The sequence below is a fragment of the Gymnodraco acuticeps genome, unplaced genomic scaffold, assembly GCF_902827175.1.
Source record: "Gymnodraco acuticeps unplaced genomic scaffold, fGymAcu1.1, whole genome shotgun sequence".
Lineage (NCBI taxonomy): Eukaryota > Metazoa > Chordata > Actinopteri > Perciformes > Bathydraconidae > Gymnodraco > Gymnodraco acuticeps.
The window spans coordinates 5,075-27,500 of NW_022991466.1; the positions used below are offsets into that span (position 1 = coordinate 5,075).

The window sequence follows — 22,426 nt, forward strand, 5'->3', positions numbered from 1 at the left end:
TACATGTTGAACCCAAATACCTGTACTTTCTACTTCTTACATGTTGAACTCAAATACCTGTACTTTCTACTTCTTACATGTTGAATTCAAATACCTGTACTTTCTACTTCTTACATGTTGAACCCAAATACCTGAACTTTCTACTTCTTACATGTTGAACACAAATACCTGTACTTTCTACCTCTTACATGTTGAACACAAATACCTGTACTTTCTACTTCTTACATGTTGAACTCAAATACCTGTACTTTCTACTTCTTACATGTTGAACCCAAATACCTGAACTTTCTACTTCTTACATGTTGAACTCAAATACCTGTACTTTCTACCTCTTACATGTTGAACACAAATACCTGTACTTTCTACTTCTTACATGTTGAATTCAAATACCTGTACTTTCTACTTCTTACATGTTGAACTCAAATACCTGTATTTTCTACTTCTTACATGTTGAACTCAAATACCTGTACTTTCTACTTCTTACATGTTGAACTCAAATACCTGTACTTTCTACTTCTCACATGTTGAACTCAAATACCTGTACTTTCTACTTCTCACATGTTGAACTCAAATACCTGTACTTTCTACTTCTTACATGTTGAACTCAAATACCTGTACTTTCTACTTCTCTCATGTTGAACTCAAATACCTGTACTTTCTACTTCTCACATGTTGAACTCAAATACCTGTACTTTCTACTTCTTACATGTTGAACCCAAATACCTGTACTTTCTACTTCTTACATGTTGAATTCAAATACCTGTACTTTCTACTTCTCACATGTTGAACTCAAATACCGGTACTTTCTACTTCTTACATGTTGAACCCAAATACCTGTACTTTCTACTTCTTACATGTTGAACTCAAATACCTGTACTTTCTACTTCTTACATGTTGAACTCAAATACCTGTACTTTCTACTTCTTACATGTTGAACTCAAATACCTGTACTTTCTACTTCTCACATGTTGAACTCAAATACCTGAACTTTCTACTTCTCACATGTTGAACTCAAATACCTGTACTTTCTACTTCTTACATGTTGAACCCAAATACCTGTACTTTCTACTTCTTACATGTTGAATTCAAATACCTGTACTTTCTACTTCTCACATGTTGAACTCAAATACCGGTACTTTCTACTTCTTACATGTTGAACCCAAATACCTGTACTTTCTACTTCTTACATGTTGAACTCAAATACCTGTACTTTCTACTTCTTACATGTTGAACTCAAATACCTGTACTTTCTACTTCTTACATGTTGAACTCAAATACCTGTACTTTCTACTTCTCACATGTTGAACTCAAATACCTGAACTTTCTACTTCTCACATGTTGAACACAAATACCTGTACTTTATACTTCTTACATGTTGAACTCAAATACCTGTACTTTCTACTTCTCACATGTTGAACTCAAATACCTGTACTTTCTACTTCTTACATGTTGAACTCAAATACCTGTACTTTCTACTTCTTACATGTTGAACTCAAATACCTGTACTTTCTACTTCTTACATGTTGAACTCAAATACCTGTACTTTCTACTTCTCACATGTTGAACTCAAATACCTGAACTTTCTACTTCTCACATGTTGAACACAAATACCTGTACTTTATACTTCTTACATGTTGAACTCAAATACCTGTACTTTCTACTTCTCACATGTTGAACTCAAATACTTGTACTTTCTACTTCTCTCATTTCCCAAACAGCTGGTTCCTTTAGTCTGAATGTGTGTTTGATGCGTGATCATTATTCTTTAGAGTCATTGCGTGCCTATTGATTTGAACACGATCCGTGTATCCATCATTTCCTGCTCTTCTCTAAAGAAGAGGGACCAATGGAAACGTTGTCATGTTGCCGTTGTTCAGCATGGAAACATTCATTAGCTAACAATGACATTATTGTTCTATTAATATAAAGGGAGGTCAGGTACTCTTTAAAGCAGCTGCTAGTTATGGGTACTTTTTACTGAAGTACACTTCAAAGCCTCTTTACTTTCACTTGAGTAAAGAAGTTTAGTCAGTATTCTACTTTCACCAGAGTATTTTTAAACACGAGTATCTGTACTTCTACTTGAGTAAAGGATGTGTGTACTTCTACTTGAGTAAAGGATGTGTGTACTTCTACTTGAGTAAAGGATGTGTGTACTTCTACTTGAGTAAAGGGTGTACTTTTACCCTCTCTCCAGCAGAGTCATCGGCCCATTTGACCCCGTGACCTCTGAGTCGTGACCCTAACCCCCTGAGAGGGTTCACCACAGAAGCAGGTCAGAAACGCTGCAGCATGTTAGCGAGAGTCAGAGCTATATTAGGACCGACGGTTCTCACTCAGAATAACCCTCAGCTGGCTCCGTCACTTACACATCATAACCTGCACACTGTAAACGGGTTCTCAGAGCGGTCTGGGTTTCTGATGCATTTATAGCCATAAAGACATCTAAAGCACAGCGTAACCTCTTCTTTCTCCATTTGAAACCACGTGGGATCTCAATGTGCAGATATTGTCAAATAAGGAACATTTTAACCCTATTTTGAGTCGTTTTAATAAAGCTTTAGCATCCAACAATACACCAACGTAGCATGCATTAGCACCAGCTGAGACTCTTTACATGACAGAGACCAAAGATATCCCTGCTCTTCGTCCCAGTGCTAACATGCTATCAGAGCGTTAGCATCTTAGCTTCCTCATGCTATCATGGTAAAGCCTCGCTCTCCCAGGACGGACAGACGTGCTGTTTTCACATCCTCCAAATACAAAGCATGAACTGCACGTGATCAGGTTAGGGTCTCTGTGTGTTGGGTTAGGGTCTCTGTGTGTTGGGTTAGGGTCTCTGTGTGTTGGGTTAGGGTCTCTGTGTGTTGGGTTAGGGTCTTTGTGTGTTGGGTTAGGGTCTCTGTGTGTTGGGTTAGGGTTAGGGTCTTCGTGTGTTGGGTTAGGGACTTTGTGTGTTGGGTTAGGGTCTTTGTGTGTTGGGTTAGGGGACTTTGTGTGTTGGGTTAGGGTCTTCGTGTGTTGGGTTAGGGACTTTGTGTGTTGGGTTAGGGTCTCTGTGTGTTGGGTTAGGGACTTTGTGTGTTGGGTTAGGGTCTCTGTGTGTTGGGTTAGGGACTTTGTGTGTTGGGTTAGGGACTTTGTGTGTTGGGTTAGGGTCTCTGTGTGTTGGGTTAGGGACTTTGTGTGTTGGGTTAGGGTCTTCGTGTGTTGGGTTAGGGACTTTGTGTGTTGGGTTAGGGTCTTCGTGTGTTGGGTTAGGGACTTTGTGTGTTGGGTTAGGGTCTCTGTGTGTTGGGTTAGGGACTTTGTGTGTTGGGTTAGGGTCTCTGTGTGTTGGGTTAGGGTCTCTGTGTGTTGGGTTAGGGTCTCTGTGTGTTGGGTTAGGGTCTCTGTGTGTTGGGTTAGGGACTTTGTGTGTTGGGTTAGGGTCTCTGTGTGTTGGGTTAGGGTCTCTGTGTGTTGGGTTAGGGTCTCTGTGTGTTGGGTTAGGGTTAGAGTCTTTGTGTGTTGGGTTAGGGTCTTCGTGTGTTGGGTTAGGGACTTTGTGTGTTGGGTTAGGGTCTCTGTGTGTTGGGTTAGGGTCTTCGTGTGTTGGGTTAGGGACTCTGTGTGTTGGGTTAGGGACTTTGTGTGTTGGGTTAGGGTCTCTGTGTGTTGGGGTTAGGGACTTTGTGTGTTGGGTTAGGGTCTCTGTGTGTTGGGTTAGGGTTAGAGTCTTTGTGTGTTGGGTTAGGGTCTTCGTGTGTTGGGTTAGGGACTTTGTGTGTTGGGTTAGGGTCTTCGTGTGTTGGGTTAGGGACTTTGTGTGTTGGGTTAGGGTCTTCGTGTGTTGGGTTAGGGACTTTGTGTGTTGGGTTAGGGTCTCTGTGTGTTGGGTTAGGGACTTTGTGTGTTGGGTTAGGGTCGCGGTTGGGTCTCTGTGTGTTGGGTTAGGGTCTCTGTGTTGGTTAGGGTTAGAGTCTTTGTGTGTTGGGTTAGGGTCTTCGTGTGTTGGGTTAGGGACTTTGTGTGTTGGGTTAGGGTCTCTGTGTGTTGGGTTAGGGTCTTCGTGTGTTGGGTTAGGGACTCTGTGTGTTGGGTTAGGGACTTTGTGTGTTGGGTTAGGGTCTCTGTGTGTTGGGTTAGGGACTTTGTGTGTTGGGTTAGGGTCTCTGTGTGTTGGGTTAGGGTTAGAGTCTTTGTGTGTTGGGTTAGGGTCTTCGTGTGTTGGGTTAGGGACTTTGTGTGTTGGGTTAGGGCAGGGGTGGCCAACCCGCGGCTCTCGAGCCGCATGCGGCTCTTTGCCTAGTTTCATGCGGCTCTTCAGTTCATATCGAATTGTATATGTGTGAGTTTGGGGGAGAGACACTGACTCCTGACTAGTGTTGCACGGTGTACCGATACTTGAAAGGTACCGCGATACCCTGCCGTTAAAAATGTTACGATTCCTCCGTTTCATTAGTATCGGTACTTTAAGAATGACGGGGGAAAGTACTCCGGTGAGAAAGCGCTGTTTTAATAAGAGCCGTGTGTGTTCAGCGCTCTGCTTCCACTCCCTGCACTGCAGCCGTGCCTGCAGTCCCGCCCCTCTCAAGCACGCTCTAAGTGCCTCCCCTCTCTCGTGCACGCGCTAGCTGCCAGAGCATGTGAGAAAACGAGAAGCATGGCTGCAAGTGGGAGTGCAACTGCCGCTGCGCCTCGGCTTGTTGACAAAAAAGACGCCAGAAGCGAAATTTTGAAGTATTTGAGCTATATCTCTGACAGTGAGGGCAAGCCTACGGACACCACGAGGCCTGTCTGTAAGAAATGTATTAATTTTATTTAATAGGAAATCTTGTCATTTATTTAATTTATTGTTCTCATTGTTTAAAAGTTTGTGTTATGGTTCTGGTGTGAAATAAAGCACAATAATTACATTTAAGACTGTTTTTTAAGAAAAGTATCGAAAAAGAATCGGAATCGCAATTCTTGACTTGGTATCGAAACCAAAATGTTTGTATCGTGACAACACTAGCTACTCCTGACAGTTAAACCTGATATTTAGTAGGTCTGTTAAGTATTAACGTAATTTGGCCGGTCAAAGTTGTTTGGGCTCGGATAAAATCGCTCCGTTACTTTCGTCCCGGCTCCCGGTGTGTATGTGTGGTGTCAGGTGTCAGTATGAGAGGATGACAGCAAGTCTAATTTTGATGTGGCCCAAGAGCCAATCACAATAATACCTGCAATGCAGTGAACCAATCACCTTTGAGGGGGGAAACCTATCGTTGATTAAACACTATCCAGTGTTTCCCCTACCATTGTTTTGGAGGGGCGCTGCGGCCCGCCAACGGAGCCCCGCCCCCCCCTGAAATTCAAGGTGTTTAAAAAATATATATAATTAAAAAAAATATATATATATAACACCAAATTGCAAATAATCTATAACTACTGTCACTTTTCACATTGAACATGTGCTCTTTTATTAAATAAACTAAACGCTTTCATTTTAAGTTGTGAGTTTAGTGTTTTTGACCCTAAGAAACACTGATGCATTAATCAATAACAATAATCCACAGCTCCTCTCTCTGCTCCAGAGGATTTAAAATATATATATCCCAATGCCACAAAAATGCATCAGTGACGTGGTTGAAATCTTGTCTCCAGAAAACTAAAAAACGTTGTTGATGTTTTGATGTGGCACTTTGCAGTAACATAGAAAAAATGTGGCTCTTAACCTCTGACTGGTTGGCCACCCCTGGGTTAGGGTCTCTGTGTGTTGGGTTAGGGTCTTCGTGTGTTGGGTTAGGGTCTTCGTGTGTTGGGTTAGGGACTTTGTGTGTTGGGTTAGGGTCTCTGTGTGTTGGGTTAGGGTCTTAGTGTGTTGGGTTAGGGTCTTCGTGTGTTGGGTTAGGGACTTTGTGTGTTGGGTTAGGGTCTTCGTGTGTTGGGTTAGGGTCTTCGTGTGTTGGGTTAGGGTCTTCGTGTGTTGGGTTAGGGACTTTGTGTGTTGGGTTAGGGTCTCTGTGTGTTGGGTTAGGGTCTTTGTGTGTTGGGTTAGGGCAGGGGTCGGCAACCCGCGGCCCACGGGCCGCATGCGGCCCTTTAAGCCCTCTGCTCTGGCTCCCTTGAGTTTAGACAAAAATAAGAAGGAAATAAAATAAAAGTATTTGTAGGACTATTTATATTTTGTTGAAAATGTTTGGTATCTTGTATTTTGAGGTGAAACTGTGACAAATAAAAAACAAAACGGTTTTAATTAGGTCAACTAAAATATGCGTCACATCCTGCTACGGTCCCGCGCGAGCGCCTTTTCTTGGAGGCGAATAACCTGACCCCCGGCTCGATGAGCGAACTATGGATACATCAAAGAAAAGTACCGGAGGAACACAGGATTTAGTTCTGTGTGGACAGAAATATCTGCTTTCACAGCAAACAATGCTGGTTTACCGGAATGTCTGATATGTAGAGAGAAGTTGTCAACGGTGGTGCAGCCTTTACGTATCGAGGAACAACACGGGGAGGAAGACAGCTGACGATCTTCAGTCATCATTCAATGGGGTATGTCATTTATTTCAGAAAACACTTTTTGTTATATTCCATGGAATGCTCTTAACGTCCCGATAGCAATGAATACATTAAACGCTTTGACAATAAATACATACAAAAATGTATCTCTGGAAGCCGTAGCGCTGTAAAAAGCACGACCAATCATCTGAGCCGGCTAAAGTAACTGGATGGCCTAACTGCCTGTCAGCCTTCCATCTGTGCACAAACGTATCTCGTGCCCTCATTGGTCATGTGCGCGTTCGTGTGTGTTGGAGGAGGGGCTCTGTGAGGAAGTCTGAAGGCATATATTTTTTCCGGTTGTGTACTTTCAAATTCTAGCGCGCTCGAGCTGGTTTCTCCATTCTTACCCACCTTTAACTCTTTTTAGTGTGCAGCTGTTTTATTTATTTCAAAGTGGGCCCATTTTAATAATATGTTTTTCCTTCAAATGTGCAGAGGACTCCCCAAGTGCTGTGTTTAATTTATTTTAAAGTAGGCCTGTGTATCATTTTGAATTCTCCTTATAAGAGTTATTTGTTTCTCATTAGAGGTTAACAGTTTTATATCATGTCATAAATAACCTAATAAATGCAAAAAAACTGTAGTTTTTGTCTGATATAACAATAAAAAACTATGAAATGTTTTGCGGCTCCAGACAAAAAAATGTTTTGGAAAAAGGAGCAAAATGGCTCTTTTGGTCAAAAAGGTTGCAGAACCCTGGGTTAGGGTTAGGGTCTTCGTGTGTTGGGTTAGGGTTAGGGTCTTCGTGTGTTGGGTTGGGTTAGGGTCTTCGTGTGTTGGGTTAGGGTTAGGGTCTTCGTGTGTTGGGTTAGGGTTAGGGTCTTCGTGTGTTGGGTTGGGTTAGGGTCTTCGTGTGTTGGGTTAGGGTTAGGGTCTTCGTGTGTTGGGTTGGGTTAGGGTCTTCGTGTGTTGGGTTAGGGTTAGGGTCTTCGTGTGTTGGGTTGGGTTAGGGTCTTCGTGTGTTGGGTTAGGGTTAGAGTCTTCGTGTGTTGGGTTAGGGTTAGAGTCTTCGTGTGTTGGGTTAGGGTTAGGGTCTTCGTGTGTTGGGTTGGGTTAGGGTCTTCGTGTGTTGGGTTAGGGTTAGAGTCTTCGTGTGTTGGGTTAGGGTTAGAGTCTTCGTGTGTTGGGTTAGGGTTAGAGTCTTCGTGTGTTGGGTTATGGTTAGGGTCTTCGTGTGTTGGGTTGGGTTAGGGTCTTCGTGTGTTGGGTTGGGTTAGGGTCTTCGCGTGTTGGGTTAGGGTTAGAGTCTTCGTGTGTTGGGTTAGGGTTAGAGTCTTCGTGTGTTGGGTTAGGGTTAGAGTCTTCGTGTGTTGGGTTAGGGTTAGGGTCTTCGTGTGTTGGGTTGGGTTAGGGTCTTCGTGTGTTGGGTTGTGGATTAGCCCAATTTGTTTTAATCTCCCTTTTAGTGTGTTCTTTAAGTGGATTTGGGGGGTTTAATGAATAAACATTGATTGATTGATTGATTTAATGACTGGGTGGAAAGGCCACTTTATTTGGCCAGAAGTTGATGTTGGTTGCTACGCTGGATCCTAACTGTGTTGGGAAGCATCTCTGAACGTTTCCATGGATCTAATCTGTAAATATTGGACTTTTTGGAAGTATGTTGTAGAAAAATGAAATCATCCAAAATAATTAGGAATCTGCAGAGAGATTACAGCAGCGTTCAGAAATGTGATTATTTCTCACTGTCTGGACAACCAGGAAACAGACCCTCTGCAGAGACCCTAATGTGCACGAAACCTGGGATTTCACTGATTTAGTTTGAGCATGGAGGTCAGAGAGGTTCGTCGACTCTGCGGAAAACAGTCGCAGGTTATTTTAGACTAACTCTATTAACCATCTGATCCCCATCATCTGTCCACTGGTGCTACTCACCTCTTCAGTCCATCGGGTTGACTGCTATACAGGAACGTGTAATGCACTATACAGCAGGTGTCATTGAAGGCGTGTAGTAAAGCCTGTCGCCAAGACACCCTTTTAGATCCGCCTCAGCTACACATGGAGAGCAGGTCTGTTGGTTTTTGGGTTAGGGTTGCATGAATAGCAAAAACCGTAACAAGGTTCATTTCTCCTTTTGGTGGAGAAAATGGGTATTTGCAGAGCATTGATATCTAATGTTGGTGATGCAAATATCCGGTAACAACCAATCAGATTGCACCAACCAGTAAGACACTGCAGAAGCTCCGAAATGCATAAATGAAAGCACGTTTAAGAGCATCACCTCTCACGTACAGATTTGAGACTGTAACAGGCTGATGATGAATGAAAGCCTCTTGAGCTCAGCGGTGTAACGTTTCTGCATTCTGACGTCCGTCCAGAGCTCAAATAACCAGCAGCTGCTCGCTGGAGGCCGGAGAGCTATTTCAACAAGAGCTCTGAAAGAAACGTCTCTGACTGAAACTGATGGGAAGAGAAACACACTGGGGCTTTCCCTCCTTCATCATGTGAGGTTCATTCCGACCCCTAAGTGTGTTTTAAGTGGATTTCTGTCTGCGGGTGGAAAACCCCTTTATTCCTCTTTGAAATGAAGTCTGGATCCTGCAGGTTTCTCGTAGTCTGTTCCAGATACATGGAGCTTATTAACTGAATTCAGCCTCTCCAAGTTAAGGTTGAGTCTTTGTGACCTCTTTAGGGTGTTAAAGTGGATTTGGGGTTTTTACGACTGGAAAACCACTTTCTTCCTCATTAAGTTGGTCTTTCGAGACTGATTTTGAGGAGTTTTAGTGTTTTCTGCCACTTTATTCCTCTTTAAATATCAGCCTCTCCAAGTTAAGGTTGAGTCTTTGTGTGTTGGGTTTTGGATTGGTCCATTTTTATAAATCTCCCTTTCAATTTTGACCCCTTTTGTGTTTCTTTAAAGTGGATTTGGGGTTTTTACGACTGGAAACCCACTTTCTTCCTCATGAAGTTGGTCTTGATCACTAGTCTGGATCGAGTAGTTTGTTCCAGATACATGGAGCTAATTAACTGAATATCTTCCTCTCCAAGTTAAAGTCGAGTCTTTGTGTGTTTAGTTGTGGATCGGCCCATTTCCCTCTTCATTTTGACCCTTTTTTTGTGTTTTCTTAAGTGGATTTTGGGGTTTTACGACTGGAAAACCACTTTATTCCTCATTAAGTTGGTCTTTCGAGAAAGAGTTAGAGAAACCCTGAGAGCAAAATGTTTGAATAACGGACTGATTTTGAGGAGTTTTAGCTGCCACTTTATTCCTCTTTAAAATGATCTTGATGGCAGGTTTCTGTTTGTTCCAGATACATGGAGATTAATAACTAAATGCAGCCTCTCCAAATGTTAAGGCTGAGTCTTTGTGTGTTGGGTTGTGGATTGGCCCATGTCCCTTTTCATTTGGACCCTTAGGGTGTTTTTTAAAGTGGATTTCTGTGTTTTTACGTCTGGAAACTTTCTTCCCCCTGAAGTTGATCTTGATCACTAGTCTGGACCTTAGCTTGTCTTTCTGAAGGTTTCTATGGATAATATATAAATGTAATCCACAAATATTTTCTTTTGTGGTTTTATGGGGAAAAATGTCACTAAAATCTGCAGAGATTTCAGCAGCGTTCAGAAATGTGATTATATCTCACAACCAGGAAACAGACCCTCTGCAGAGACCCTCATGTGCACCTGGGATTTCACTGATTTAGTTTGAGCATGGAGGTCAGAGAGGTTCGCCTCCTCTGCGGAAAACAGTCTAACTACTAACTATCTGATCCCCATCATCTGTCCACTGGTGCTGCTCACCTCTTCAGTCCATCGGTTTGACTGCTGTACAGGAACGTGTAATGCACTATACAGCAGGTGTCATTGAAGGCCTGTCGCCAAGACACCCTTTTTCCTGTGGCTTCTTCATACAGGTAATAACGATATTCAGTTCCAGGTAGAATCCATGTGTGTTGGGGTTTTTGATCTTCCTTGGGTCATGTTTAGTGAGCTTTAGGTTCAACTGAATCTCATATCTGCACTCGAGGTTTCTAACATTCCTCCCTCGTTAACTGGGGGTTTCTTTGAGGGGTTCTTTACCTGTAAAGCCCCTGAGGCTGTGGGAAAGGTGTGGTATTGGGCAGTATGAATAAACCTTGATTGATTGATTGATAAACGTTTAATCATCACAAGACCTGGTTCCTTGAAACCTATCTAGAGCATTAGAAGTATCTTTCCCAGTCCTGAAGCTACGGGTAATCCTGGTTCTTTCAATCCTAGACACCCTTAGACCATTAGAAGTGTCTTTAGTTGCTAGTCTGGATCTTAGCTTGTCTTTCTGGAGGCTATGGATCACATGTTAGAGGTTTAAACCCTATCCTAAGACCCTTAGAAGTCGTTTTCAGTGGATTTGAGGGTTTTTACGACTGAAAACCCACTTTATTCCTCATGAAGTTGGTCTTGATTGCTAGTCTGGATCTTAGCTTGTCTCTCTGAAGGTTTCTATGGATATTGGCTGCTTCTAAGAGCTTTTGGAGGCTTCCAAAATCTCTCCTTTAATCTCCCCTTTGTAAACCCTAACCCTAGCACAGAATGACCCCAGGTGTGTCTCCTACCTGGTAGATGACCACCCTGAACTTGTTCTTGGCCAACAGGTCTCCATTTGAAGTAGTTTTACCAGTCCTGGAGCTACAGGTAACCCTGGTTCTTTAAACCATCTCTAGTTTTTAGATCTCCTACCTGGTAGAGGACCACCTGAACTTGTTCTTGGCCAACAGGTCTCCATTAGAAGCATCTTTCCCAGTCCTGAAGCTACAGGTGAAACACAGCAGGTGTGACTGAGACGTTTCCTACCTGGTAGATGACCACCTTGAACTTGTTCTTGGCGAGCAGATCTCCCTGCGTCGCCTCCACCTTCTTCACCCTCACGTTCTGGTTCTCCACCCTCACGCGGACGTCCTTCACGTGACGGCTGACCTTCCGTGTTTTCTCCAGCAGTCGGTCCACGGTGGAGCTGGTGTTTGCGTGGTCGCTGGTCAGCTTCACCACGTCCGTCTGGATGTTCTTCACCGTGCTCTCCAGGTTCAGCTGACGCTCCTCCATGCGTTTCTGCGTGGTTTGAACGCTGTCCATGAGCCCGGCGACTCGCTCCAGAAGCGCCATGATGTTGGAGGCGTCATCCCCTCCGGACGGGACACTCTTATCGGTCATGGTTTGGTGTTTTGTATCAGGGAGGAAGGGGAAGGAAGGAAACCCTGGAAAGACCACCTAGGTGTGGAGGCTGTGAGCAGGAAGAGGCTTCGAGGCATCGAGGGGTCCGGAGTAAGAGAAGGAGGATCAGAAAGAGAAGAAAGTTGGTGAAAGGAGACCCTCCCTCCGTCGACTGGAGCCCAAAGACTCCACCCTGACTCTGGGGAGGGAGAGGGGGGAGGGAGAGGGAGGGGGAGGCTAAAAACAGAAACACTATGTTTAATTTCAACAATGCAGGGGTACATTCTGAAGTCGGGGTCTTATTCCAACTTAAAACGGTCCTGAGAACTTCACTGACTTCCTGTCAATCAGAGGATTTCAAAAAAAAGAAGTCCCGACAAAGTCCCGCCTTCTACCTGTCAATCACAGAAATTAGATGTGTAGGAATGTATGAGTGCGTGTGTGTGCGTGCGTGTGTGTGCGTGTGCGTGCGTGTGTGTGTGTGTGTGTGTGCGTGTGTGTGTGTGTGTCTGGATGAGTTTATAAAAGAAATGGAAACCCCCCTCCTCCATCATCATCACCTTTTCACTTGTTCTGTGTTAATCTCTCCCCTCCAGGTTTAGAACCAATGAGAGGATCGGGTTCAACAGGAAGTCCTGGAGATGGAGGGACAAAGTGGGAGGAGCCTGGGAGGAGCAGCAAGCACTGTGATTGGGTGAGACAGCTGTCAGTCAAAGCATGAATTCCATGATTCCAATACAAAATAGATTAAAGTTTATAAAATAAAACAATTTAAGATTAAAAGACCAATTAAAGAGGGGAAGTAGATATTCACCTATAAAATGAATAATATAAATTAAAACCTATAAAATAAATAAAACTATATAGAAATAAATAAAGAATAAAATACTATTTAAAGGGGGGGGGGGGGGGGGTGTCACCAATACAAGTTTTTTTCTAAAGATATCCCTTTTTATTCATTTACCCACTCCATTTTTTATCTTCAGGTGACCTTGAGATGTCAGCTGATGATGAGGAGGAGGAGGTGAAGAAGAGGAGGTGAGGAAGGATGAAGAATTAAGGGGTTTTCCACCTGTCTAAAACCCTCCTGCAGCTGCTGCCTGTAATGATGCTGCCATCACAACTATATTTAGGACTAACTTAAAATAAATGACTACAAATAAATCACATAAAAGCTAATAAATAAACATATCAATAACAATATCAAATGAATGAATTCTAAAGATTAAAAGAACATTTAAAGGGGGGTGTCACCAATAGAAAGCTAATAGAACATCTTGGTTTTAACTCCTAACTTCTTAACCCTTAAATGTCACATGACACCCGTTTGATCCCTGTGACTCGCTGTTATTCCTCATATGGACACACACTGTTAAAGACTCTCTGCACGAGGATACATAAACCAGTGAAGGGTTCATTCAATACAATGTGATTTAAATCTAAAGAAGTGACACTGAGTTTCTGTGTGGCAGTTTCAATGGAGGAAACAGGGACACCTTGTGGCTGTCTGAGGGACTGCACCACCTCTGTGTGACTTAATTAGTTTTAATTAGTGTCAGCAACAGGATACGATTAGGATAATACATTATATTTAAATGTCGTATTAATCCAGTCTCTCAAAACCATGATAGAAAACTAATTTAAAGATTTTTGTTGTAATTTATTTTGTAGTTTTTAGATCTTTTTACGAGGAAACTATATGTACAAAGTATCAAGAAAAGTCAATTCAGAGCCAACTTCTGAGGATTAGCAAATAAATAACCAATCTGTGTATTCATCGGGTCTCGGGGGTATCAGTTCCAGCAGAGAGCCCCAAACGTTCCTTTCCCCTCATCAACCAGCTCTGACTGGGGGATCCCAAGGCGCTCCCAGGCCAGCGAAGAGATATAATCCCTCCACCTAGTCCTAGGTCTACCCCTTGGTCTCTTCCCAGCTGGACGTGCCTGGAACACCTCCCTAGGGAGGCGCCCAGGTGGCATCCTAACTAGGTGCCCGAACCACCTCAACTGGCTCCTTTCGACGCGAAGGAGGAGCGGCTCAACTCCGAGTCCCTCCCTGATGACCGAACTTCTCACCTTATCCCTAAGGGAGACACCAGCCACCCTGCGGAGAAAACCCATCTCGGCCGCTTGTATCCGCGATCTCGTTCTTTCGGTCATGACCCATCCTTCATGACCATAGGTGAGGGTAGGAACGAAAATGGCCCGGTAGACAGAGAGCTTTGCCTTCTGGCTCAGCTCCCTTTTCGTCACTACGGTGCGGTAAAGCGACTGCAGTACCACTCCCGCTGCTCCGACTCTCCGGCCCATCTCACGCTCCATTGTTCCCTCATTCGAGAACAAGACCCCGAGATACTTGAACTCCTTCACTTGGGGTAAGGACTCATTCCCTACTTGGAGTGGACAGTCCATCGGTTTCCTGCTGAGAACCATGGCCTCAGATTTGGAGGTGCTGATCCTCATCCCAGCCGCTTCACACTCGGTTGCGAACCGATCCAGTGAGTGCTGAAGGTCGCAGACCGATGAAGCCATTAGAACCACATCATCTGCAAAAAGCATCTCATCTCATCTATCATGGGAACACATAATGCACTTTAATGTTTAGGGAGGACATATTCATTATTAGGGATAATCCGATCAATCGGCCGCCGATCGTTATCGGTGCTCTCTATAAAGGCAGATCAGGAGAGCCGATCACATGACATAAAATACATGACACTTTTCTCTGTGCGGTAAAACAAGCTCGCCAACATGGCTTCACCGGTCTGGCAGTATTTAAGGTGTCTGAAAAAGACAGTAAAATAGCGGTGCAACGTGTGTGAAGCAGAAACCCTGCAGCTCCACCCCCTGTGACGGACCGGTGAGCGAAACACACACTAAGAGTTAGACCTAACACACTCAGAGTTAGACCTAACACACTTAGAGTTAGACCTAACACACTTAGGGTTAGACCTAACACACTTAGAGTTAGACCCAACACACTGAGAGTTAGACCCAACACACTCAGAGTTAGACCTAACACACTAAGAGTTAGACCTAACACACTTAGAGTTAGACCTAACACACTTAGAGTTAGACCTAACACACTTAGAGTTAGACCTAACACACTAAGAGTTAGACCTAACACACTTAGAGTTAGACCTAACACACTTAGAGTTAGACCTAACACACTTAGAGTTAGACCTAACACACTTAGACCTAACCAGTGTTAGGTTACAAGTAACGCGTTACCGTAACGCCGTTATTTTTGGCAGTAACTAGTACTCTAACGCAATACTTTTTAAATTCAGTAACTCAGTTACCGTTACTACATGGTGCGTTACTCCGTTAGTTTTTTTATATAGTCAACAGCCAGGCGAACAGAGATGAGAACTGTACTTAAGTACAGTACTTGAGTAAATGTACTTAGATACTTCCAGAGCCATATAATAGAAGAGTTACGACAACGGAAGTCCAAAAACGGTTATCGTCACGTGGTTCATGTAGACGAGGATCGTTCCCCGGAGCTTCATGGCGGGCAATGTGAATGCATTGATAACAGGAGATAGAACTACGATTGTTGCTAATTATTAGTGAATAAAGGTTTTGATTTGCAATATTTATACAACAAATCGATATGTGTATGTATTTACATCAATATGTTTTAAAAAATAAAATAGAATTTGCTAATATTAAGTGATAATATTAGGATTAGTGTGAACAGTTTACATGGTAGGCTAACAGTGCCTTGTTAAAGAGCCTGTTGCTGTTTATTTATAGCTTTGAATTCTTTAAAACCAATATTATCTTCTTAAACTTGTATGGTAGTCAGGAGCATCACTTTCTAATGTTTGATACATTTAGAGGGAGGGGATCTAAAGTAATGCTTTACAATTCAGATTAGATTAATGTCTACCATTTTCTTAAATTCATGGTAGTTTCAGTAACCATGGTAACTGAGGACACAAGTTATCTAAATGACTAATGTCATCTTTATGGCTTTCAGAAAGGACAGGAGACCGACAGGTGACTATCAAAGGACTAGCAGCAGCAGCATGATGATGATGATGATGATGATGTTAAATGTGTTGCTTTAGGAACATCCAATGCAAATACATGGAATTCAATAAACATTGAATAGCATATCATGCAGTTTGTCTGTGCCTTTTCCTCCGTGTTGTCCTGGTTTGCTGTGCTGCCTCCTAGTCTCCACCATGGTGTGCTGTGCTGCCTCCTAGTCTCCACCATGGTGTGCTGTGCTGCCTCCTAGTCTCCACCATGGTTTGCTGTGCTGCCTCCTAGTCTCCACCATGGTTAGCTGTGCTGCCTCCTAGTCTCCACCATGGTTTGCTGTGCTGCCTCCTAGTCTCCACCATGGTGTGCTTGTGCTGCCTCCTAGTCTCCACCATGGTGTGCTGTGCTGCCTCCTAGTCTCCACCATGGTTTGCTGTGCTGCCTCCTAGTCTCCACCATGGTTAGCTGTGCTGCCTCCTAGTCTCCACCATGGTTAGCTGTGCTGCCTCCTAGTCTCCACCATGGTTAGCTGTGCTGCCTCCTAGTCTCCACCATGGTTTGCTGTGCTGCCTCCTAGTCTCCACCATGGTGTGCTGTGCTGCCTCCTAGTCGCCACCATGGTTTGCTGTGCTGCCTCCTAGTCGCCACCATGGTGTGCTGTGCTGCCTCCTAGTCTCCACCATGGTTAGCTGTGCTGCCTCCTAGTCTCCACCATGGTTAGCTGTGCTGCCTCCTAGTCTCCACCATGGTTAGCTGTGCTGCCTCCTAGTCTCCACCATGGTTTGCTGTGCTGCCTCCTAGTCTCCACCATGGTTGCTGTGCTGCCTCCTAGTCTCCACCATGGTTTAGCTGTGCTGCCTCCTAGTCTCCACCATGGTTAGCTGTGCTGCCTCCTAGTCTCCACCATGGTTTGCTGTGCTGCCTCCTAGTCTCCACCATGGTGTGCTGTGCTGCCTCCTAGTCTCCACCATGGTGTGCTGTGCTGCCTCCTAGTCTCCACCATGGTGTGCTGTGCTGCCTCCTAGTCGCCACCATGGTTAGCTGTGCTGCCTCCTAGTCTCCACCATGGTTAGCTGTGCTGCCTCCTAGTCTCCACCATGGTTTGCTGTGCTGCCTCCTAGTCTCCACCATGGTGTAGCTGTGCTGCCTCCTAGTCGCCACCATGGTTTGCTGTGCTGCCTCCTAGTCTCCACCATGGTGTGCTGTGCTGCCTCCTAGTCGCCACCATGGTTTGCTGTGCTGCCTCCTAGTCTCCACCATGGTGTGCTGTGCTGCCTCCTAGTCTCCACCATGGTTAGCTGTGCTGCCTCCTAGTCTCCACCATGGTTAGCTGTGCTGCCTCCTAGTCTCCACCATGGTTAGCTGTGCTGCCTCCTAGTCTCCACCATGGTTTGCTGTGCTGCCTCCTAGTCTCCACCATGGTGTGCTGTGCTGCCTCCTAGTCGCCACCATGGTTTGCTGTGCTGCCTCCTAGTCGCCACCATGGTTTGCTGTGCTGCCTCCTAGTCGCCACCATGGTTTGCTGTGCTGCCTCCTAGTCTCCACCATGGTTTGCTGTGCTGCCTCCTAGTCGCCACCATGGTTTGCTGTGCTGCCTCCTAGTCTCCACCATGGTTTGCTGTGCTGCCTGGGGATGCTCCAATCGCTCAGAGAAAGGTGTACGAATGTACGGCTTCCCCACTGACACAGAGCGGAGGAAGCAGGAGCAATTTCACAACCAACAGCAAAAAAAATATGTGATTTATATACAAACACTGCATTTGCACTTTTTCACAAAACGAAAACCACACCATTGGGAAAGCTTAATGTTTTGTTTAATACAAAAAACAGGGAAAGGCTTGAAAAACACTGAGAGTTGAGACTCAGGGTGCAGGGTGAGGGTCTCAGTGCAGGTATTCAGGCTCCATTGAATCCCCCTCTGGTTCTTGTGCTGAAAGAGGGAGTAAACAGACAGGAGGAAGGGTTATACACAACCTATATAGCACACCTATTGGATGGGAAATTGCCTTGGGGAGATAAGGTGTGGTCTTTGTTCCCAACTGAAGTTATGGAACTTTATTATTTGTGAGTTTAACAAAGTATGACAAATGGCATCAGTAACAGATGTGATATGAATTTCTATAAAGTTGTCTCACATTCTTGGTCATATTGTATATACAGTATGTAATGAGTATAACATGTCCAGTAAGTATAAAGTGTTTCCTAATACTGTGTATTCAACCACTATGGAATATGTATGTGGGCAGACAAAACTGAGTTGTTCTGTGTGTGAAGTAACCTCAAGTCACTCTGCAGGCACATTTTGATGCAGACCAGTTTGTCAAGACAAAAAAGGGCAAGGCTGAGAGCAGAGGCTATACCCACCATCTTCGTGCATCGCCCTGTGGTCAAAAAGAGAAGGGCCCCTGCACCACGATTCACCCCGGGACCTGTATCTACAAAGCCCATAGCTCATGATCACAGCGATAGTGTGAAAGGTGACACAGGTATAATAAGTATGAACTCTTAGTAACAAAAGTAATATTTCTTATTTTTAAGTGGTATAATATTTTAAATGTTCGAACATTTACAGTGCCATGTCTTCTACTTACATTAGTCTTAAAGATTGAGGGAAGAAGGGAAGGGATCACTGCCCTCCACCTGCCAGAGGAGCGCAAACAACAAAAACAAGCAAGGTGTCCCGTCATGTACCTGGAAGTTTGGGTTGGCCAAATGGAGTAAGAGAGGGACTTGGAAAACCTTGGTGGCTCTCTACTCCTGTTGTTACAGTTGTCTTGGTTACAGCGCTCAAGTTTTTTTTGGTGCCATTTCCACATCTTTAGAAAATATGAAAAAATTGAAGTGAAATCAACCTCGTCTCTGGAGAACAAACTTTGATTTCTCTGTCTTGTGAGTTTGCAGTCTTGCTCCTCCACCTGTAACATCACTGCCCCTCCACCTGCCATACAGTAGGTTACTAACAAGATTACTTATATAATACAGTGATAGAATACATGTTTAGTATGCTTACTTATATAAAACAGTAGTATTAAACTTACCTTGTGTGTTCACTCTCACTTAAGTCCCTCTCCCTTTGCCATCAATCCAAAATCAGCTGAGCTGCAACATTATACACACAGGTAATAATCAACATAATCACAAGGACACAATATGGCTCTGCTAAAAACACTCACTCTTACACGCACCAAAGTTATATGTATCTAATATTTAACTCCCTCCACCCCCGCATACAATCCCGTTTAGAAGCCCCTCTTCTCTAATTCAACAACGTTGGACCAAATAGACATTAAGAGAACGGAATTTACAATTAAAAGGCTGTTCAACGTGTGTTGCTAACTTGCTTCGGTATCCTAGCTTGATCTGTTATCTGTAAACGTTTCCTAAATCTACTAATTTAGGGATAATCCACTGACATCCTTTAATACACATGTTCAATTGAATCAGATGTACTGATAATATCCGCAATATAAATCTTTAAACGTCTTCTTACCTTTAAAAGTCCGTCACGAACGGTCTATTATGCTGCAACTCCACAGCTCTGCTAGCCTTGGTGCTAACTTCCGGGGAACGATTGAGAGGCTCCACGATCCGCCATTGCTGTAAAAAAGTGGTCCATTGGAGTGAACGGAGATGTCATAACTCTTCTATTATATGGCTCTGGATACTTCCTGTGTCACATGCGGAGACGCGCTGTGGGCGTGTTTGTGTTGTTTACTAACAAGACTATCATGGCGGCGGCAGAGCTCAAGTCTAGTTTCTCCACCTGGAGATATTCTCACTATTTCACTTTTGTCGAGCACAAAGAAAAGAACGTTTTAGTTAAATGTAAGTTGTGTCTTGGCGGGTCAAAGATCCTATCTACTGCCCAAACCAGTCATTCAAATCTCTTAAAACATCTGCAAAAACAACATGCTGGGACGAAGCTAGTAGCTAAGACCACAGAGACTCAGCCGACGCCACTCCACCTCCACCCAAGCAACAGCGGCTGGATTTTAACCAAAGGACTGCTGGCCAGGGAAAAGTGGATAAAGCCATTGCACGGTATGTTGTAGAACACATGCAGGCTATTGCTACAGTGGAGTCACCCGCTTTCAGGGAGCTAGTTAGCATGATAGCATGTCCGGGCGGCACACGGCATATGGGACGGAACACTTTTTCCAACTACCTGGAGAAAGAATATACAAAAATGGAAAGCCAGCTAATATCGATGCAATCCAGATTGCATATAATGCATGTCAAGTTGATCAACAGATTGTATTATTCTCCAATGCAATAACAGTACTGAAATGAAGGTTATAAGGGCATTAATGGGAGACCTTTTGGTAACTAACAAAAACGTTACTTTTCACAGTAACGCATTACTTTTGGGTGTAAGTAACTAGTAAAGTAACTGAGTTACTTTTGACATGAAGTAACTAGTAATGGTAACTAGTTACTGGTTTTCAGTAACTAGCACAACACTGGACCTAACACACTTAGAGTTAGACCTAACACACTTAGAGTTAGACCTAACACACTAATGGCGCGTTTCCACTGCAGCGGGTAGCCCCGTTTAAGCGTCCTTAACCGTCCTCAAGCGGCCAGGCCGGTTTTTGGTGGCGTTTCCATATAGCCTAGTACCGGCCAGCGGGTACTTTTTCCCTCTTTTTCCGGCCTCATAAAATCGTGGTTCCCTCAGACCAGGGCCAGGGCTGAACTAGTGACGTCAACACTCTCGACTGCTGATTGGTCAGAGAGAATCGTCACAAGATCGCTCGCGAGTTCATCCCTAGCGTCGCATATATATTTAGAAGCAAGCTTGCAGCATTTTTATAAACAGCATTTTGTAAACGGATGAGCTACAAAAATGGCTACGTCTAATAAGAAAAGCACACCGTGGTCGACCGAGGAGGTGACGACGTTCCTTCATCTCATTGGGGATGATCAAATCCAGCGGGAGCTCGACGGAACAACTCGAAATGTGAACAAAAACAAAGCTGATCGCCCCGCCTACACTGCGTTGCTACCCCAGGTCCTAAACTGTAATGGAAATGCGCCACGGCCTGGGCCGGCCAGCGAGGCAGCCCGAGGCCAGAGCGAGGACGCTTAGGGACGCTTAAACGGGGCTACCCCGCTGCAGTGGAAACGCGCCATAAGAGTTAGACCTAACACACTTAGAGTTAGACCTAACACACTTATAGTTAGACCTAACACACTAAGAGTTAGACCTAACACACTAAGAGTTAGACCTAACACACTAAGAGTTAGACCTAACACACTTAGGGTTAGACCTAACACACTTAGAGTTAGACCTAACACACTTATAGTTAGACCTAACACACTTATAGTTAGACCTAACACACTAAGATACACTAGTTATACATATATGTATTCTTCACTGTCGGGTTAGGGCTGATGCTGATTCTGGCGATCGGAGCATCCCTACTCATTATTGTAAAAAAGGTTGAATGATCTAATGAGCTGTTGATTGATATGTAAATGAACCAGAATCACCTGAGAATCTGTGACCCTGATCCTGATCCTGATTTATATGTAATGTAATATTTTAATGTAGACTTATTGAGAGTGAGAAAACAGACACGGTGTTTGAAACATAATTTAATTCTACTTCCTCTACAGAACATTGCTAACATCACGGCTCATGCAGTACATCTAAACATCTGGACCTTAGATCTGACCCAGGCCACTACCACGAACACACGGACACTTCGTACCATCGTTACAAATTATATATCAAAAAAAGCAGAAACTGACCAAATAAAACTGTTAAATTATCACAACAACAACAACAACAACAACAACAACAACAACAACAACAGCAACAGCATTGGGATCCATTTCCGGAATGGAGCGGTAGAAAAAACAGCATTTTGGTTTTCAGGTGCGTCTCATCGTAACAAAAACACAACGTAAAATAACGGGATTATTTGCCACGCTGTGAGACGCAGAGACACACAACATCGCCCCCTAGTGGTGGAAGGCCTTATTACACAACGTAAACAGGAGAAATAAGTCGTTATTTAGAGAAATGTAGCTTATCTGTGGGTTTATTCAGCATTTTAAAGGTCATTTCTAACTATAGAAGATAATGATGTTATTAATTAAAATCCCTTTCTTTAAATAAACCACTAGTTAATACCTAATGTGTTTATAATATACAACATAGATTACTTGGTTGATCATTTTCAGATGCACAGATTCTATATTTCTGACTTAAAACTGTATTTGTAATGTCTTGTATCAGCTAGATTTGAATTCAGTCGTTATTTAAACCTATATGAAGACTTCTGCATTCCTTCCAAATGAAAGCATGAGGACATCCTGCGTGGCACAGGGTCACAACTGGACGGTCCAGAGATACAATCAGATAAATAAAGTTCCTGCCGGAGGATCCACAGTGTTTCCCAAAATAAAAACTTCTGCAGGCAGCGATAACAACAAATAAAAACACATGGAGAAACATTTCAAAATAAGGCCCCTTAAGGAATTCAAAAAATACTTTAAAAAAGGGAAAAAATAAGAGGCACCAAAAAGTCGAGGTATCAAAAAAGCAGTCAGTCTGTGGTACGAAAAATCCTGGTATTTTGTAAAAACATGATATTGGAGGAGGGGCTACATCATCCGGGAGGACGTTCCCGACTGAAAATGGCTGAGATGTTGCTTCTGTCTTCGGCCACGCTTCGATTTATTACACCGCCTAAAACACGGGAACAACACGTCAAGAACACGCTTTACACCAAAAACATGGAATAAACTGCTAAAACAGTGCGAGGTATTTC

At 43.7% G+C, this 22,426-nt stretch overlaps 2 protein-coding genes across 3 annotated transcripts in view; both read right to left on the reverse strand.

The window, feature by feature from the left end:
- Window positions 1-11,256: 11,256 nt before the first annotated feature.
- Window positions 11,257-11,848, reverse strand: LOC117532997 (caveolae-associated protein 4a-like). Its single transcript, XM_034196622.1, has one exon. The coding sequence runs from the start codon at window positions 11,653-11,655 to the stop codon at window positions 11,257-11,259; it is 399 nt and encodes a 132-aa protein (XP_034052513.1). The 5' UTR covers window positions 11,656-11,848.
- Window positions 11,849-21,230: 9,382 nt separating this feature from the next.
- Window positions 21,231-22,426, reverse strand: part of LOC117532998 (tomoregulin-1-like) — a gene marked incomplete at its 5' end in the record, with an annotated part of 11,195 nt that continues 9,999 nt past the window's right edge. For both annotated transcript variants that reach the window (XM_034196624.1, XM_034196623.1), the window contains 1 exon segment: window positions 21,231-22,344. In XM_034196624.1, the coding sequence (XP_034052515.1) occupies window positions 22,260-22,344 (85 nt within the window).

Coding starts and splice junctions, on each gene's coding strand:
- LOC117532997 (XM_034196622.1), bottom strand. CDS start 11,655: ATGACCGATAAGAGTGTCCCGTCCGGAGGGGATGACGCCTCCAACATC.